Source organism: Apteryx rowi, unplaced genomic scaffold (genome assembly GCF_003343035.1).
Source record: "Apteryx rowi isolate R43461 unplaced genomic scaffold, aptRow1 scaffold_283, whole genome shotgun sequence".
NCBI classification, from domain to species: domain Eukaryota; kingdom Metazoa; phylum Chordata; class Aves; order Apterygiformes; family Apterygidae; genus Apteryx; species Apteryx rowi.
In genome coordinates this window covers 449,832-467,610 of record NW_020449230.1, presented here as the reverse complement: position 1 = coordinate 467,610, position 17,779 = coordinate 449,832, and the positions used below count along the sequence as shown (strand labels likewise).

Below are 17,779 nucleotides of genomic sequence, written 5' to 3'. Positions count from 1 at the left end.
AGGCCAAGGCATGAACCTTTCATTGTGACTCTGAGGCAAAGTTTAGACCTCTCCACAAAGTCAAAGACTAAAAAAAATTCCTTTTAATAGACCAGGAACTAACTAAACTACTTCTCAGCTTCTTATACCAGGTCAGATCAATCCTAGCCACCAGCAGAGAAGAAGGTGGCACAGAAAGTTCATGTTAAGAACAGGATTTGCAGAGTAAATGCATTAAGTCACCCTGGATTAATAAGTCTTAACTGCACGATTCTTCCTCACACTATCCCAACCCATTTCTCTATAAAAAGTTTTGTTCAAAATTAAGATTCAGGAGCCTAGCTCCTTCAGTGACTACTTGTTCTTGAAGGAAATATTTTCAATATATCAGCATTTCCGCTCTCTCTGATGCTGTGCTCACTTGCCACCCTTCTAAGTACTGACCACATATCACATCCTGGTCTAGGACCACCAAAAAGGAGAAGTTTCCAGGTCCCACTTGCTGCACCTTCTCTCAACAGGATGCTATTAATTTAAGTATCAGGTGCTGAAAGTGCTTCCAATACTGTGGCTCCCTCAGGACAGAACCCTGTGATGCCCAAGAGGAATTCAAATTGTCGTTCAATGGTATTAGGCTGCAAGCATGCACTCCTTTACCTTGAGCCTATCCTCTGAACAAAAATGGAAATGCTAAGCACTACGTGTGCCCTTAGCTTTGAACTATAGCCCTCAAGGTGCATACAGTATGAAATTAAAGGCATTGGTCTGGAAATCTTGCAAAAGAAAAGCCAGAGTTAACCGCCCTTAGTTTTATTACATAACCAGACACAAAACAGTTGAGACTGAAATGTCAGATTTCCCCTTCAAGCACAATTTACAGTTTCATATTTGCTTTGTATCAGAAAAGAAAAATCAACTCACTAACATGCAGATAGTATTAATCAAGTGAGGCACAGTCTCAGGATTTGGAAGAATACAGAGCAAAAATTCACTGCAAATTGCTTCACTAGCCTTCAGAGAGCAGCAGATGGTCTCCAACTCTTCCTCGAGATAGTTCCACCCAGTATTTGCCTCATCATAACATTCAGTGTTTACTGGAGGGATGCAAGAGTGTAAAGAGAGTGAATAACAAAAAGCCATCATCATAGAGGATTTTCACAAGCTAGCAAGAGACTGACTACACAAAGTTGTGATAACATTCTTCCCATTCAGCAAAACATTATAGCAGTTAGCCCTACTGATGACAAATCTGTTACATCAGGTGAAGTACAATCATTTGAGATTTACAGTCTGCAATTCAGTAAAACAGGATAAGAGGGAAGCAACAGGTTAGTAGTAAGTGAAATCTTAATATGCATTTTAGTAGAGGTCAAGAAGATTATGCACAAGATCAATAGTGAAAGATCATGAAAAGAAAGTACAAGATGCTATGGTTCTGCAGAAGTTTTACAAAATGTATAAAGTATTGTGTTTCTCTACAACAACCAAAACCCTTACAAGTGCAGGTATATACATGACATGAAAATATTGCTTCACTCACTCAAACAGGGGTAGGAGGGATCTAGAGAAAAAAGCAGCATGCAAAAAAATTCTGGAACTAGAGAAGATCCTGCTTTCAGACACTGATCTACAGTACAAAATGAGCCTACTTGTACAGGTTGCAGAAGGTTTTTGAAATCAATATGCTGGCACTTACTGTACAATAACGTTAACTGATTAACATAAGCCATGAATAAATATTAAGCCACTTCATAAGGCCTGCACAAGCAGCACAGGCAATCATGGTGGCAGARAAAGCAATGCAGACGTACTTCATTGTTCCCAAATAAAACAAGAATAGAGAAAAGATTTCCCAAGCAGGAAACAGTAAACTACACAGCCAGACTAACTGTATTAAGGGTAATTACATAATAAGTAATGTTATTTTCAACAGCTTTCTTATGTGTGTGCAACCACTAAAAACCTCACTGTGAGACTTATCAGGACAGAGAACAGAGCATTTGGCAGGACAGCTATTTTCTTTTAACTTCTCCCCCATGCTTAGAGACACAAGAGAAAATCTGACTATGAGAGGAAAAAACCTTGTAACCTACATGTAGTTTTCTTCAACTGTTATAATCAAGTCCCCATGGTTTCTCTCCCAGGAGAAAAAAAGAAAAACAAAAAAAACATTTGAGGAGAGTGCTTCATGGGATAATATCCAGCAGCAGATGTTCCAACACAAACATGTCTATCAGATCAGTGCCTATATTTCAAGCCCAAAAGTCATCACATTCAAGGGGATTTCAGAGGCAGGGGAATGTTAGCCCTACAATTAAAGCTCTAAGATGAAAGGAGGGGCTTGGGGATGGGGTAAAGGAGGAAAGAGGGAGTCACTGAATCACAGGAGATAAAGAAGTGCACACAAGTTTCTAAATGAAGCACAGACGAAGTGAGGGGCACAAAAGTCATCTACAGGAGGTCACAGGTTCTGACAGCACTGGAGTTTGTTGGATTTCTGTCCATCGGTGGTTGGTGGGACGCTGATGTCGACTACATTGTTGCCAGGAGACTCATCGTGTGCAGATCGATCTGCAATCTGCTTCTGCGAAACAATGCGGTAGATTTCTGAAATGAGAACACACTCGTTAGAGCACAGACGGGCATTTTCTCCAATAGAGGATGTGCAAATCTCAGAGCAGGCTGTCAAAGAGACAGGTAGAACCCAGGATGGAGGAGATTTAACATAACTGGAGAGCTGTTAAAGGGAATCTGGTCTGACCAGCTGTGGAACRTAACAGTTGGCCAGCTTACCAGCTCTGTAATGGATATTCTCTCTCTGTCCTGGAAAAGTTATTAAGACAAGATTCTTTACTGCCTTTCACAACAGCTCTTCCTATAATGYTCTATTCAACAACTCCATGAACATGGGTATTGTTAAAAGGGGTTTTTTTAAAAACAAGAAAGGAGCAGGAATGCTCATTTCTCAAAGAGGGAATCATCATATTTTGGATAAAACAGAGCAGCATTTCTAGAAACACCAATCAACAGGATGCTTGCAAAATATCATCACACAGCAGTGGTTTTCCAGCAGTATCTGTTTCACACTTTAGCTTCTGGCAAACTGTTACTACCAAACAACAGAAATGCTTATTCCTTTCTGTAACAAATCAGTTTTCCCACTTATGGCAGTAAAAAACCACATAGTTCCATAAAGCTCCATATTGATCCAACAATGCCTTTTCTGAGAGAATTAATTTCTTTGACCCATATTAATTCAAGCCTGAAAGCGCACAGATTGACAAAACTGCTGCAGAGAGACTGCCAGGTTAGAAGCTTTCAGAAATAAACCATTTCAGTTGCATGGTTAGCAGAAATAATTCAAGTTGAAATATTTTTAAATCACTTATTTCACTGAGTTTAAGCCTGTGTTCAACTTCCCTCCATTGTGAGACAGGAAAAGGGCAAGTACCTCCCTGGAAGTCTGCGGTAAATATTATGGTCACAATMATACAGCCACAGCCTCAAAACAGCAACAGCCAATGCCTTTATCAAAGACTAAAAGTCACAGGAGATTGTTTATAGGGTTTTTTTGTTTTTGTTTTCGCTGTGTTTTGACCTCCATTTATTTATTTATTTTTGGAAGCCAAGCATGTTTACATTGGTTAAAATGAAAGCCTTTAACCCAATACTGATCTCTTCACCATTGACCATCTTCAGCCCTTTTAACAAAAAGATGAGGAGAGTTGTAGTGATATTGTCACATCCCCCTTCTTTCATGCTCAGTGGTGTATTTTAACACTAGTTGTTCAGAGTTACCACCAAGCCCTCCTTTCTTTGGGGTAGCATCCATTATTTCTGTTGTTGTTGTAAGTCTTTAGCAACTCCTTCAAACTGGTAGCCTGTAAAGAAACTCCTGGCCTGCTGCTCCCACTSTCTTCCCTCCTCCAAGTTCCTCATGCATTTCTCAAACTAACTGCTCTACACAGAACATTTTCTCAGGTTTCTTTTCCTGCCTTGGCAGGATGATTCTCCCTCAGCTAGTTACTTTAGAAACAGCTTTTTTAGGACTACTCAGCCCCACTAGCTACATCCACACCGAATCTAAACTGGCCAGTCTTAGCACTCTTGTGAGCCCAGGATGCTGCTAAGAGGCAATATTTTGAGTTCAGTTTGCCCAAGCCTGACCTCAGCCTGAGTTCTGGCACCTTAAACACCTTATCTGTTACAGCAGACAGTATTGGCAGGTCTCTGCTAGAAGCATCTTAGGCCACCTTCTGCACCCAGGGTCGGTCACAGGACAACACTGCAAAGAAAGGCACGACTGATGGCGACTGCCGAACCACTCTGAGCACTAAACCCCCGATACCATCTCAAACTGCCAGGTAGGTTGCCTCAGATCCAGCCAAATGTCAGAGAGGCAGCGACTCTGGTCTCAAGGCTGCCCCTGAACATGAAGCCTGGACAGTCTTAGCTCAGGTTCCAGGCTCTCTTCTCTACAGCTTTGTCTCAGCACCAATATTCTCCAGGTGCTTCCTTCACTAGCAGCTCTAATAAACAATTCTAACCAAATCTTGCCAGGCAGSAGAATATAACCCATTCTTAGTCTGTGGGGCTTCTTATTACTTCTACAAGGAGCTTGTCTATCCTTTTTCTCCTGTCTGCCTCTTTTTGGTCATCTTCTTCTTCAAACGCAACACTGTTCTGATATCAATGGAGTTGGCCAACACCAGACCTTGTGATCCCAACGCACATCACTTATTTGCGCTGTCCCATATGCCTCTGCAAAAGAAACCTGACAGAGCCTGCCTTAAAGAAGCCACCATATTAAAACTCAACCCTTTTTTTTAGCAGTAGACTATCGTTTATATATAATCAGGAAAACAATAATACAAAGACAATTCTTTAGTCAGCATCCAATAAGCAACACACACCAGGCACTYCCTCATAATCAAGTGGTCCTAGAACAGAGGCTCATCCTTGTCTACCTGAAATCAATATCTGGTCACAATAAAGCTCAAAAGATGCTCATCTTGAGATGTGGTGGAAAATGAAGATCAGACACAACTTCACAAAGAAGTGTATGGGGGTGAGAATACAAAGACAGTTCATCTTTCTAGAATTCAGCTGTGGTAACAARTAGTAAGAAATTGGATTTTGCACTCTCCATGTTCATGATACAGCTCTTAAAGGGCTTTTAAAGAGAAAACAAACAAGCTGGTATATTGTATGGAGGTTTCCCCTCTTTAGGGCACTATTCAAATCTCATGGGAGAGCCAGAGATAGAACAGTAATTCAACACCTGTTTGATAGCCCTTTTCATATTTATGTCACACTGAAATTTAGCAGTTCTTTACTAATTACCAATTACTTTATTTTAGGAACAGGAGACTATACTTTGAAACATCAACAGTCAACTTTCCTGTAGCATCAAACAGCATTTTTGACACTGGACCAACATAACAAGGGGACTARGTGCTAAACTCCCCCTTATCTGTTGCAAAGAGGGGCTGGGATATCCCTCAGAACAGAATCCCTGACAGCATTACTATGGCAGGACATAGCAGAGTAGCATGAAGAGTCTCTAAACAGAGAGATAACTCAGGTTTATTGGRGTTTGTTAGCACTGACCCAGCACCAGTTCCACAAGCCCGTGCTGGTTTCATTCGAACACATTTTGATATTCCAGAGCCATTCCTCCCAGTACTCTGCTTCCAAGGATTAGCTCAGCCACAGAGCTACTCAAATGCAACAAGTCACCTCACATTGGTGCCAAAATAATACAACCTCTGGAACACAGAGTGCTAGAGCACTCAGTGCTGACACACTCCAGCGCCTCATGCAAACTGAAGTCTAACTAAAATTAGAGTAAGATTAGGCCAAACCCATTGGAAAAGTTATCCACCCCAACTGAAGTGACTACACAGAGATCAGCAGCGCTCATCTTAAACACCTCTTTTGCCATGACTGCACGATTCCCACTTTTACTGCCTGTAGTCTGCATATCTCCCAGCACATACCTTCACCATCTCAACCTAGTCCTTCCCTGTTCTCCTACCTCCTGACCATACAATTCATACTWCTTCTTGGCCCACCTCACCCGCAAGGAAATGAGTAAGTTCCCCACRTGCTGCACTGTGCCTAGAACAGAGCTACACTTTCCCAGAGGACAAAGAAGCGCTAGGCTCAAATTTGCAAAACACCAGTTGTACATCCCCGCGAGTCTCCTAGCCAAAGTGCTTTTGCTACAACTTGGGCACGAAGAGGACTTGCTGGTGTACCCAYGCTAATAAAGATTTACTGGTGAATCCTAGGCCTTATCTGCAGTAGGGTACTCCCTTGCTCCAGGGCCAAGAAAATACGTGCAGGCAACAGTCTCACCTTAAGGAGAGAAAACCCAAGTCCCATTAGGCAAGAGTCCAAAAGCAAGTAGTAGAATATTACTACACAGAATACATCTAATACTATAAGGCAGTGGACCTACTGCGCGAGCCAAACAGCGTTCCCACACGTATGCGTCAAATCTGAAGCTGCAACTGGACAGCATACACTCAGCTGCATCTACACCAGTTAAACAGTCCTGAGGAATATTCTTGGGCAGTGGAAATCACTATCCCTGGCCTGGTTTTAGCTTGTGACCATTATCACTTTCCCAAACAATTCCTGGCACTGTTCAGGGACACTCCCAGAAGGCAGCCTGCATTCAGCTATGCTGTTGGTGTGTAATCATGCACAACCCTAGCAATCAACTCAGAGTAAGAGTTCAATAGTCTGGACAAAAGAATTACGTACCATTCTGCTTCAGTGCAAGAAAACACTCTGGCACATTTAACTTCCTGATATGGGTATGCCTTCGCTGCCTAGGTTTTGTGCAGGTACAGAACTACTAGTACGCTTTGGATAATGTTATTGCAATAGCTTGAATTTAAGGAGCATCAGAAAGACTAGAACGTCTCCTGATTTTGGTGCACAGAGGTGGGTTGTGTCCGGGGGKGGTGGTGGCGATGGATGGAGAGGAAACAGGGGGAGAGAAGGGGAAGACAAAGGTAAGACTAGAAGACTTGCAAACAAACTATCGTTCCCAACATTCACTTCCAAAACAGTTTAGATAGCTGCAAAATGTGCCCATGAAGGAGGTTTAGAACCCCAGTGCGTCACTTGAATCCATAACAAACCATACCTGTAAGGATGTTCTTGAAGGCTTCTTCTACATTTGTTGAATCCAGAGCAGAAGTTTCAATAAAAGATAAGTTATTTTTTTCTGTAATAAATAACAAGTGGTTCAGTTAAGAACTTCAATAGCACTTTATTTTTAGGTTTTCACCTTTACTTTTAAGCCAAACTGGTTAGTGCCTGGTATAGTTTGGGGGKTTTTTTTCTCCCCCCATTATACCATGAACAAATTTGTGCACCGTTTATTTAGCTAATAGCCTTTCAGCAGCATCACCTTTGGCCACTGCCTCACCATAGTGTGAAAACATCTCCCTCACTGCAGTCCTTATTCAGTCAAGCAACACATTTCCCCAGCCCTGCACAATATTCTTTTCATCAGGCTACAGCTCGCTGGTCAAAGTACCTTGAGCAAGAGCACAGGCTGAAGCATGTTGGCTGCCACAGGAGTCACAAGCCTTCTCCGCATCCCAAAACAGATCTACAACTTTCTGATCAGGTCCCACCTCCAAATTACAAAAAACCCCCTGGTAATACAGTCTATATTTTTTCTTGCCCCTTACAATGCAAAAGATTTTTTTTTTAACTATTGTCATGAATACCTGAACGTCACACCTAGAATGGTACAGTACAATACAGACATAGGTGAGTTTCAGTCATAGAGGTTACATTGCAACACCTTTACCACCACTAGATATTTATACCAGTCTTGATAGGAAGCTGGGGGGGGGAAGGTGTCAAAGCAGAAGACCAAAGTAATATCCTATCTAGAGTGTCTACTAACTTGTTTCAATACTCTTGTATAGATTTCACCTCACATTCAACTGTGTACTCGTGCAGTTTAGCAGCTTTACTAAGCACAGTAGGTGCTTAACAGCAGACTTCAGAAAACATGTTTCAGCAAGCCCTACTAATACTCCTAGAAGGATTTTTAAAAAGCTATACATTTAAATTCAAGCTCCGAGCTTGATAGCCCCACTACAGTGAGCCGAAATTCCTTAGGGGTATAAGGGGAAGATAGTATTTGACCAGTCCTCTGCAAGCTCTTGAAGACAGAGAAATAATACAGTGACAGAAGCTCACATAACCAACTGGATTTCTCCCAACAACTGATAACCTAAGTCTGATGATCACTGCATTTGAATGAAACTAGCTGACATTACTACGTGCATCAGTGCTGTGGAGCAGAATCTACACTAAGACAAGACTCAGTATTCATTTGCTGCTCTCCATATTGATACAGCTCTCAGTAGAACTAGGCCTTGACAAAGGAAGGACATGTTGTGTTGTGATGTTGTATACTGAGATTGGATTGAATAAACTCAAAAGGAGAATTTTAAATCCTCTCCACAGCCAGAAGTTCAGTTCTTTTTAAGTGAAAGAGTTATTTTTCAAAGCTTCCAGTGCACATTARAATCCCTTTGAATTTGTTTTTCCACAAATGCTTTCTCCTCTAAATGTTGCTTACTGTTTCTAGCCTGGCTAGAGGAAGTGTTTACGCTTCAGATATCAGGCAGCTCAAGGACAGTGTTTCAAAAACATGTACTACAAATAGATTTTTAAAAAAAATGCTATTTCATAAGCCAAGATATTTTCAATTAAAAAAAAAAGAAATCTTAAATACTTTTATTAGGGCCAAGATAAAACTTGAGGTGAAAGTTCAGCCCTGGACAGCAGTAGCATGAGTTCACTCTGCACTACCTGTGATCAAGTTCAGAAAGCACCAGTCCAGAACATACTCTCTACAAACCTGCAAAAGCCCGGGCCTCATCGGTGGGAACAGCTCTCAGATGGCGGAGATCACTCTTATTACCCACCAGCATGATGACAATGTTGTTGTCTGCATGATCTCTAAGCTCCTTTAGCCAACGCTCCACATTCTCGTAGGTGAGGTGTTTGGCAATGTCATAGACAAGAAGGGCCCCAACAGCACCACGGTAATATCTGAAACCATATTAGGTACATTTCTTATCGAGAGCTCTGTCCAACAGTTACACCAAAAAACTTGATATCTGGTTCTTCTACACTGTTTGCTACTAAAAGAAGTTAAAAACAGCACCCTCCCTGACCTTTGGAAAAAGTTGTGCTGATACAAATACTGTTTTTAAAAAAAAACCAGCCATTCCTTAAAAAACACAAGTTCCAACTGCTGGGGTTTTTCTGATGGCATCTCTAGAAAACAGAATTTTATTTAACAAAATGCTGACAAACATGGAAGCTGCGACTTTAGTCTGCTAAAATGGTGTGCAAGAAATCTCACAATGCCTTTCAGAATCAGTATTGCCAGAAGGTTTTTGTGAAGTTTGTAACTTATCTTTCCATTAGAAGAAGCAGTTTTGTTAATTGTCAGCATTTGTTGTTCACTTTCAAATAACTCCTGTCCCTCTTAAAAAAAAAAGATGGGGACTCTGGGCTATTTGACACTTATCCACAAGCTCATAATCTGAGAACAGAGTTTGCTCCCTCAGTGCAGGCTTGGGCCAATTTCAACTCAAGCTGAGGGCTCAGGACTGCACAAGCCAATCTACATCAGCACTGATTGGATCTCCATATTTCTCCTCTATGCAATCCCACCATTTCTCCTCTGTTCCACCAGCACTTGTCCAAGATGTCATTGAGCCAATTCAGGGCACCAAGTCAGGGGGAAGGAAAAAAAACCCACATATTTTACTGCTGGTTGGTCTTCTGCTGCCTTAGCAAGGTGAACTGGCCTACCAGCGTGTCCAGCAAGAGCTTGTGCCAGCATACAGGAGAAGCAGGATCACAGGACTACAGATGCATCAATTCTCATCAGCTAAGTCTGTTGTTGAACTAGACTCAGCCGGTAGTTTTTTTTACTAAGCTTTTGTAACAGTGAGAAAAATTTAAGGGTCACAAAATGCTCTGAAAAACAAGCCAACTATTATGAAAAAGATGCATTTTAAAATTGTCACTTACCGCTGCTTCTCTCTTTGATTTTGCATTCTTTCCCCTACAGATTTTTCCCTTTGGACTCTACCCTCTTCTATTTTTCTCCCATCTGTTCTGCCTTACCATTATCTCATTTTCTGTGTGTGTGTGTACACATATACACACACACATATATATACATACATATATTTTACATCAAAAAAAGTACCCCAACCTGAAGTTTAATACAAATAGCTCAATCTGTGCATGATTCAGGAACAGCTTTACACCTTTAGAAACCAATATACATCTGTAACACTAGAAAATTTCAGCTTGCTAATCAGAACATGGTCTGGATAACTAGGCCTACCAGTAGCTTCTCCCCCCCCCCCCAATACTTATGCATACTACCTGCAAAAAACAGATACAACCAGAGGTTACATCTTAAAAACACCACCTGGATTAACAAGCTGCTGTACTCGAAAGCTTCAACACCACTGTCCTAAATAGGGACATGTCCAGCGCTGCAGATTCAGCATTTTCATGGTTGTCTTCCTATTTACTAGATGTATAGGGTGTGTTCTTGGACGTAATTTTCAGCACTACAACTAACTCGAACTCTTTTGAGATTTCAGGTGAACCTGTGGCTGCAGAATGGCCTAAAAATACCCACAACCTCAAGCTTGAGGGGGCAATGAAGACCAGAAGCCACTTCAACTGTGTTAAGCTACCATGCCTAGACTGGAACACGATATAATAGAATACCCGACTTCCATCAGGAGTGACACTCAATCCACTTGATGAAGACAGCACATTCAAGACAGGTGGAAAAAAAATAAAAATAAAAATCCCAGATCACAAGATTCAAGCAATTTCCTAGGCTTTTGATTTAAGCTATCATTTTTCTACAATAGTATCACTGCAATCTAAAAATTATTTTCATTATATTAATCAAGCAACACAAAATTATTTGCTCTGTTATGATGTAGATCAACACTGAAGTCTCTCCAAATGATTTTGTCATGCATCCCAATTAAGTCTTATTGACTTTCTACCTGTGAATTTATCTATAGGATCTTTGCTAAAGTTCTACCATTAGTCTGAGAAAAAACACAGTACTCACGCTGAGGTAATGGCACGGTATCGTTCCTGTCCTGCTGTATCCCAGATCTGTGCTTTTATCGTCTTCCCATCCACCTGGATGCTCCTGGTGGCAAATTCCACCCCAATGGTGCTCTTACTTTCCAGATTGAACTCATTGCGTGTGAAGCGTGACAGAAGATTACTCTTTCCAACTCCAGAGTCTCCAATCAACACAACTGAAAGAAAACACATTATTTTCAAAATTAATTCTTCACCTGAGCATTTATATAGAGCACTGGTGCTTCCTGGCTGCTATGTTTGCTTGCAGGAAGGACCCAGAGGAGCTGCACATCCAAACATAAGAGAAAGCTATGCTGACACCACCTCAGATCTTTCCCCTCGCTTGCTTGTTTCCCCCCAAACAGCCCCAAAGCCTTTAGTTGCTAGCAGCTGTTCAATTCTTCAAAGATGGACACGAGAAATAGCTACAGCAACCGTCAACAGCTAAACATTGCTGGGGAGGAACCAAGCCACCACCAGTGATTAGAGGTAGCTAGACGTCCCCCTGTATACTCAACATCTTGCAAAAGAAGGCTGCAACCCACGTTGTGAGAAACACTGCAGTCAAGAACTTGCCAACAGGCTACCCCCTGTCTGACGAGAGCCCGTGTACACTGTAAACCTCTTCAATTTTCATTGAAAACCCCACTAAGTAAACAGGAACTTGCATTCCCTGTTGGGGTCACACAATGTGTTTTATTTTGGTAATTTAATTCATAAACTTGTTCACAAAAACGGCAAGGCCAACACAGGAGGCCATACGACACTACAAACAAGGTCTGAAACAACAACAAAAAAAATCCGCTGAGCAAAATGAGTTCTAGTAGGGAGTAAAGGATGAGTTAAAAAAAATCTCTGCTTCCACACCAGGCGTTGCCATGTTAACAGAGAAAAACATTAGTGCAGAAGAGATTTTTAGCGTACAAAACCCAGCTTTACTGAAAAGAACTGTGAAAGTAAGAGGAACGCCGTGTAGTAGAAGTTCCCCGCATGCTGAAGTTGAAGCTCACTGCTGATCCCCATTCCCACCTCTCTTCCCTTTCCGTTCTAGCAGGCTGCTTCACCACAGTCCAGCCGTGCGAGACTGGGCTTTGGGTGAGACCTTCTCATCAACGACTCCAAGAACAAGACGTGTCATACTAGGTTCTTTACTGTGCTGGTAAAGAGACTATGCACGCTTTCTTCAATCCCTGTATCACTGATTAGAGCAAGCAATAATTAAATGGAAACAAGACTAAAAGCAATTAGGCCAACCTCCCTTTGTCTCAGGGAATAGCATATAATATACGACTTCAGGTATTCAAGCTAACAGCATCCCAGCTTGAGCAGAAGGAAAAAAGGCATTCTCAGTGATGTTTCTTTAACCTTGGGAATATTTTCTATTTCTGTTCAAAATACTCATTTGTTGATCTCTCTCATTAATACGATCTGCTTTTTCTATAGCAAAGCAGGGATGGGCATGTAGCAAAAGGTATTCCTCATCCCTCTGAAACAGATTATAGAACGCTCTTCTAATTACACACTTTCAGAATTAGCTCGGCAGCGTTCTCCCAGGGCCACGGATCATGCTAGTCATTTAATGTTATTAAAGCTCTTTTATGCTCAGGCCATTGTTCACAATGCGGCTTTGGCAGCACGCTGCTGCAGCTCCCATACCTCCCCACCCTCGGTAGCCCATTCCCACACTTCCACTGCTGCCCTCGGCTGTGCTGCTGCGACAGCTCCCGTGCTGTACTGGGGGACTGCCGAAATGCTCGGAACGCACCCACCAGCGTTTCCTCCGGCTGACAGCACAGATAGACCAACAATTGTACTAGCACAGCTGAAACAGTCAAAATGCAACAGAGGCAGGAGCAGGCAGCCAGCGGATTGTGGCAAGGTGCCACAACTCCCCACCCGGGATAGCTTAAACCAGCTCCTCAGTGCTCTGGCTTCACTGGAAAACAGCCTAAACTATTTTTTAGGGCATGAAAACAGATATAGGAAAAAGATTTTATAATTGGTTTTAATGCTAAGATTTTGTTAGGTTTCTCCCCCCTCTCCGGACAAACAATATCTCATCCCTACCATCACTAATTCCACAGGGCGATCCAACAATGGACCACAGGTCACCCGTTTTGTACAGAAACCAGCAGGCTTGCAGTAGGCTGCCCCGCACAACAAATTCCTGACCATAACTAAAAGAAGGTAAGAATATTACTTACACAAGCTTGATTGTAAAAAACCTTGAAGCTTTCAACTGTTTCCAAAGGGAGTCACCTGCTAATGAAGCTGTGGCTCAGGAAAGCAGAGCCCTCTCTCCAGATCATACCAATCTTCTAACCTTTGCCATTCTAAAGTTATTAGTTTCATGCATAAACTGTGCAAATGACTCCTGGGTCCTTAACTCCATCTGCTGCAGGAAGAAAATTCAGGGGGTCTTGCACTACCTTCATCACCTGCCTCTTGCAAGCTGGCTACGTTCAAAGCACTGGACTCCCCTTTATCATGCTATTCACCATTTAACAGTGCTTCTAAGAAAGCGTTTTTGAGAAGTTAGTGAATGCAGGAGTACAGAAGAAAGGCAACCAGATCCAAATGAAGTAACAAAATGGAGTTTTAGCCTACCCTATAATCTCCAAGTGCTTCCTGTCATTTCTCAATCTTGAGCATTAAACAAGTATTTTCTCTTTCAGGATAGAGGAATATGCAAAGACTAGGGGCCCAGGTGTAGTAGACAGGACCCAGATACCTTTATTTTCTATGGGAATTCAGCATGAAGATAGCAATAAGATTTTGGACCAAAGCGATTAGATCTTGGGAAAGTTCTTAAATTTGGGAACAGGCCACTAGATAGTGCTGACTGTTTACCTGCAGAATTCTTGACAGAGTTAAAAAGAAAGCCCCAAATCTAGTGTAAGAGCACGAATACTCCTTAAACCCATTTCATTAGAATATCTGAAATCACACTCTTTACATGGCCTTTAAGCCCACGTTGATAATGGAAAGGTGCACTGGTTTTAACTTGGAAATTATTTGAGCCAAACTTAGGAGCACAAAGCATCGTCTGATGTCTAAGTACATACCAAGCCATGCTTAGAGTCTAGTTTACACCCTGAATTGCAGTGCTGCTCCTGAAATCTTTCCTGGCTTTGATTTCCCCTCTGCTGCTCTACACCAGTTCGCCGGTTACTATTCACCACATTAATGGTTTTCAGTTGGAGGACAGGTAAAGATGCTGGTCCATTAACATCGCTAAGTAATCAGTGTGGCCCCCGCACTTCGTCAGGCCCCATGAAAAACAGACTTACATCCCACTACCCAGACAACCTGCTTCATACTTCGGGATCCTGGTACAAAGTAAATGAAAGAGAATTAAAATCAAGTGCAATGAACTGTTGATAAAAAAAATAATAATTAAAACATCAAGTTTATTGTATAATTTTAAATACATAAACTGGCAAAAGTATATTATTTTGAATAATCAATAGGATTAAGACTCTTTTCAGCAGAGACCACATAAGCAGAGATTGTTATAAATATTAATCACATAAGGTTGCCAGATATTGATGAATAATATGACATGCATGTGCTTTTATTAAGCACCTCCTTTGTTATGCTCAAGTTTTACTTAGAGCAGTCTAAATTTCCATAAAGGTAAAAGAGCGAGCTTTTTCTGTGGTTGGTTTTTTTTTTGCCCCTTTTCATGAGCCAGTACATCTGCACATTCTCAAATTTAATTTTTAAAACAAACATCTATAATAGCTAATCACCTTGAGAAGAAAATTAATGTGGAAATCACATTTTAATAGGTACAAGACGTCCAATAATTTACCAAATATTAAAAGGTCATATATTCAATTCCAGATGCAACCCATTCAAAACAGTTAAAAGTTCCTGCTTTTTAACCTTACAAACAGCATTACTAATTTGGGAACAGACAGATCCCTAAACCATTGGATTTGCTTGGGTGACATCTCTGAAATGCATCTACAACACAATCCTCACAATTTAACTATTCTGTGCAACTTTGCACACAGAATCCAGCTTGTTCTCCCAAAGGTTGCCTCATTTTGTTAACAAATAACATTTTGTTTTGGTCAATAAAATAAGCAGTTCTGACTGTAGGGATGCATACATAAGAGAGGGAAATTGGTAATAAAGATAAAGAGCAGCTAGTTCAGCAGAACAGCTTGACTATAACCACACTCACATCCCCAGAGTACCACCGAACCTTAAATTAGTTTTGGCCTACTGTGTGCTAGGGACCTGATAAGCCAATAATATATATGCATTTTTCGTAGAGCCCTATTAAAATGGCCAGTCCTACAAACACAAGATGAGCGATGACATGAATAGTCATTCTTTTGTGTGAACAGTAAGAACAGTGTGCCAACTACAAACATAAATTGTTGCTACAACCTCCTCAGCCATTTTCACCCCAAACAGTTTTTTTAAACACTGTAATTCACATTAAAGAGGCTAACAATAAATGGGGCTCTTTGTCTTTTAAAAAAAAATGTTCATGAAGTTGATCAATATCATTGCTGCTAAAAAAAAAAAGTTACAGAAGCAATTCCAGATCTTCCACTACCTAAAAAGCTAAAAATTGTGACTGTAAAGCCATACTGGATTCAATCATAGATATCCTAATAATATTTCAATGCAACCATGCAAATTTCTTTAACAAGCTGCAACTGTAAAATAAATAAATAAATAAATAAAACCAGAGTCCAACAACATTTCCCTTGGGAATGGGTGGGTAGGAAAAATGGTCAAAACTTAAAGTCAACTTCAGACATAAGAAAATGAAAATAATCCTTCCTGGAATGCAACCCTCCTCCACCATTATTTCTACCTCTGTCCACTACATGCAGAAAAGAGAATTCAAAAGCCATTTACATAGATAAGACTGGGCTATAGTCAATCTCTGACATTACTTTTTTTCATTATGTTAATTCCCCTTGATATTTAATTCCATTATTGAAGGGGGAAGAAGGAAAAGGAAGGGGAATTGGTCCTATTCATTTTTCTTATTACAGCAGAGACATGATCCTACTTGATCCCACTTATATTCATTATTTTCTGTCTGGTCCCCCAAAAGCCTGGAAGGAAGGAAAGAAAGATGACCAGACAGTATAAAAACAAAACAAAAAAACTGTCCTAAGACGACTATCTCTACCCAAAGGACACACAGAAAAGGACAATCCTCTCCTCCTTTTTTCATTAAATAAAGTAAGAGAAAGTATGCCAAGTTACTTTGCAGTATCAATACAACAGCATGGTTCCTGCCTAAATAGCTTTAAGTCAACTTTCACTCTAGATAAAACTAAAATTGCATTTCAAAGCAGCATAAATATTTTTAAAGACGAATGCAGCTTTGCCTACCTAATTGAGTGTTTACAGAAAGAAAAAAGAAACAATTTGGGGGGGGGGGGGCTTTCAAGTTCTCAGTTATTACGCGCTTGGGGAATAGATGGTGGAATGACTTCAGAAGGAAACTGGTTTCAGACCCAGACAGCTCAGCATATTTTTGAGGCTAGACCCTCTGCTTCRCAGGTAGAGAAGAAATAAAGATTTTTGCCTGCTGTCTGGAAGACTGCAAAATGAATACCCCAGATAGGCAAAGACATCCATACTGATTATGAAAAATAATCAATAATCAAAAATATGCAGTAAACCCTTTCCAACAGATGAGTAACTGCTCTTTGCTTTCATCAATAACCAAATGTGGATTTGCTGCTGCCCTTGTCAGGGGTCACATATGCACAGCATGTACCAGCTCTGAACTCCAGGGAGGTTTTAATCACAGCAAGCACACGCACGCACACACACAGACACACACCCCTCCAATTTCAGTGTCTTGCACGCTCAGACACAGCAATATTAAACTTGCCTTTTGTAATAGTGACTGGATCTAAGGATTTCAGCCACGCTACCACAGGAGACCAAGTGTAAAACAAGTTGGGCAACATGAGGGTTATCATTTTAAAGCCACCTGCACTCTCCCTATAGGCCACAAAGGCACAGCTGTGGCATGCTTCAGGGAAAAGGTCAGCCCGAGCATCTTCACAAGTGCAGAACATCAACCTTTAAGCACAATAAAAAACCTGAGCCAGCACAAAAAGTCACTGTAGGTCTCCAAAGGTGATGCAAACAACAAAAAACACAACGGATTTCAGAAGAACATTAATTTCATACCCTCAGTATCTATTTTCTCAGACAATTCCGGCATGCAGCTGTTGAACAACCAGGAACTTCACAAGTATCAGGACAGAAGTAGTAAAATAACTCCAGGCAAACCAAAACTAATACTTTCTACATTACGCTTCATTTTTTTTTTAAGTTATTAACCATCGGTCAGCAGCTTCCGAAGAAGTTCTGTATTTACCCTCTAGTTTATTCGACTCTGGCTGCACCAGGGTAATTTTGGGTCACTCCACACACGCGATAACGCTGGTCTGGAGCAGCCCAGTTGCCGCTTCAGCCTCGGGACCCAAACGCGGCGCTTCTCCCCCCTCCCCAGCTCCCCGCGGGGAACCCGCCCGCCGCGCGCGCTCCAAGCACGGAGCCGAGCCGGGGCGGCACGAGCACCCCGCGGCTCGGCCCCCGCGGCCCTACGGCGGGCGGCGCATCCCTC

The 17,779-nt window shown here is 41.4% G+C and overlaps 1 protein-coding gene across 1 annotated transcript in view; it reads right to left on the bottom strand.

The window, feature by feature from the left end:
- Nucleotides 1–773: 773 nt before the first annotated feature.
- The window catches only part of RAB11B (RAB11B, member RAS oncogene family), a 17,462-nt gene continuing 456 nt past the window's right edge, over nucleotides 774–17,779 (bottom strand). Inside the window, exons 2-5 of the mRNA XM_026068932.1 lie at nucleotides 11,141–11,336; nucleotides 8,879–9,072; nucleotides 7,139–7,219; nucleotides 774–2,586 (exon numbers count right to left, since the gene is read on the bottom strand). Of these exons, the coding sequence (XP_025924717.1) occupies nucleotides 2,441–2,586; nucleotides 7,139–7,219; nucleotides 8,879–9,072; nucleotides 11,141–11,336 (617 nt within the window). The 3' untranslated portion in view covers nucleotides 774–2,440. The remainder of the gene's footprint in view (nucleotides 2,587–7,138; nucleotides 7,220–8,878; nucleotides 9,073–11,140; nucleotides 11,337–17,779) is intronic.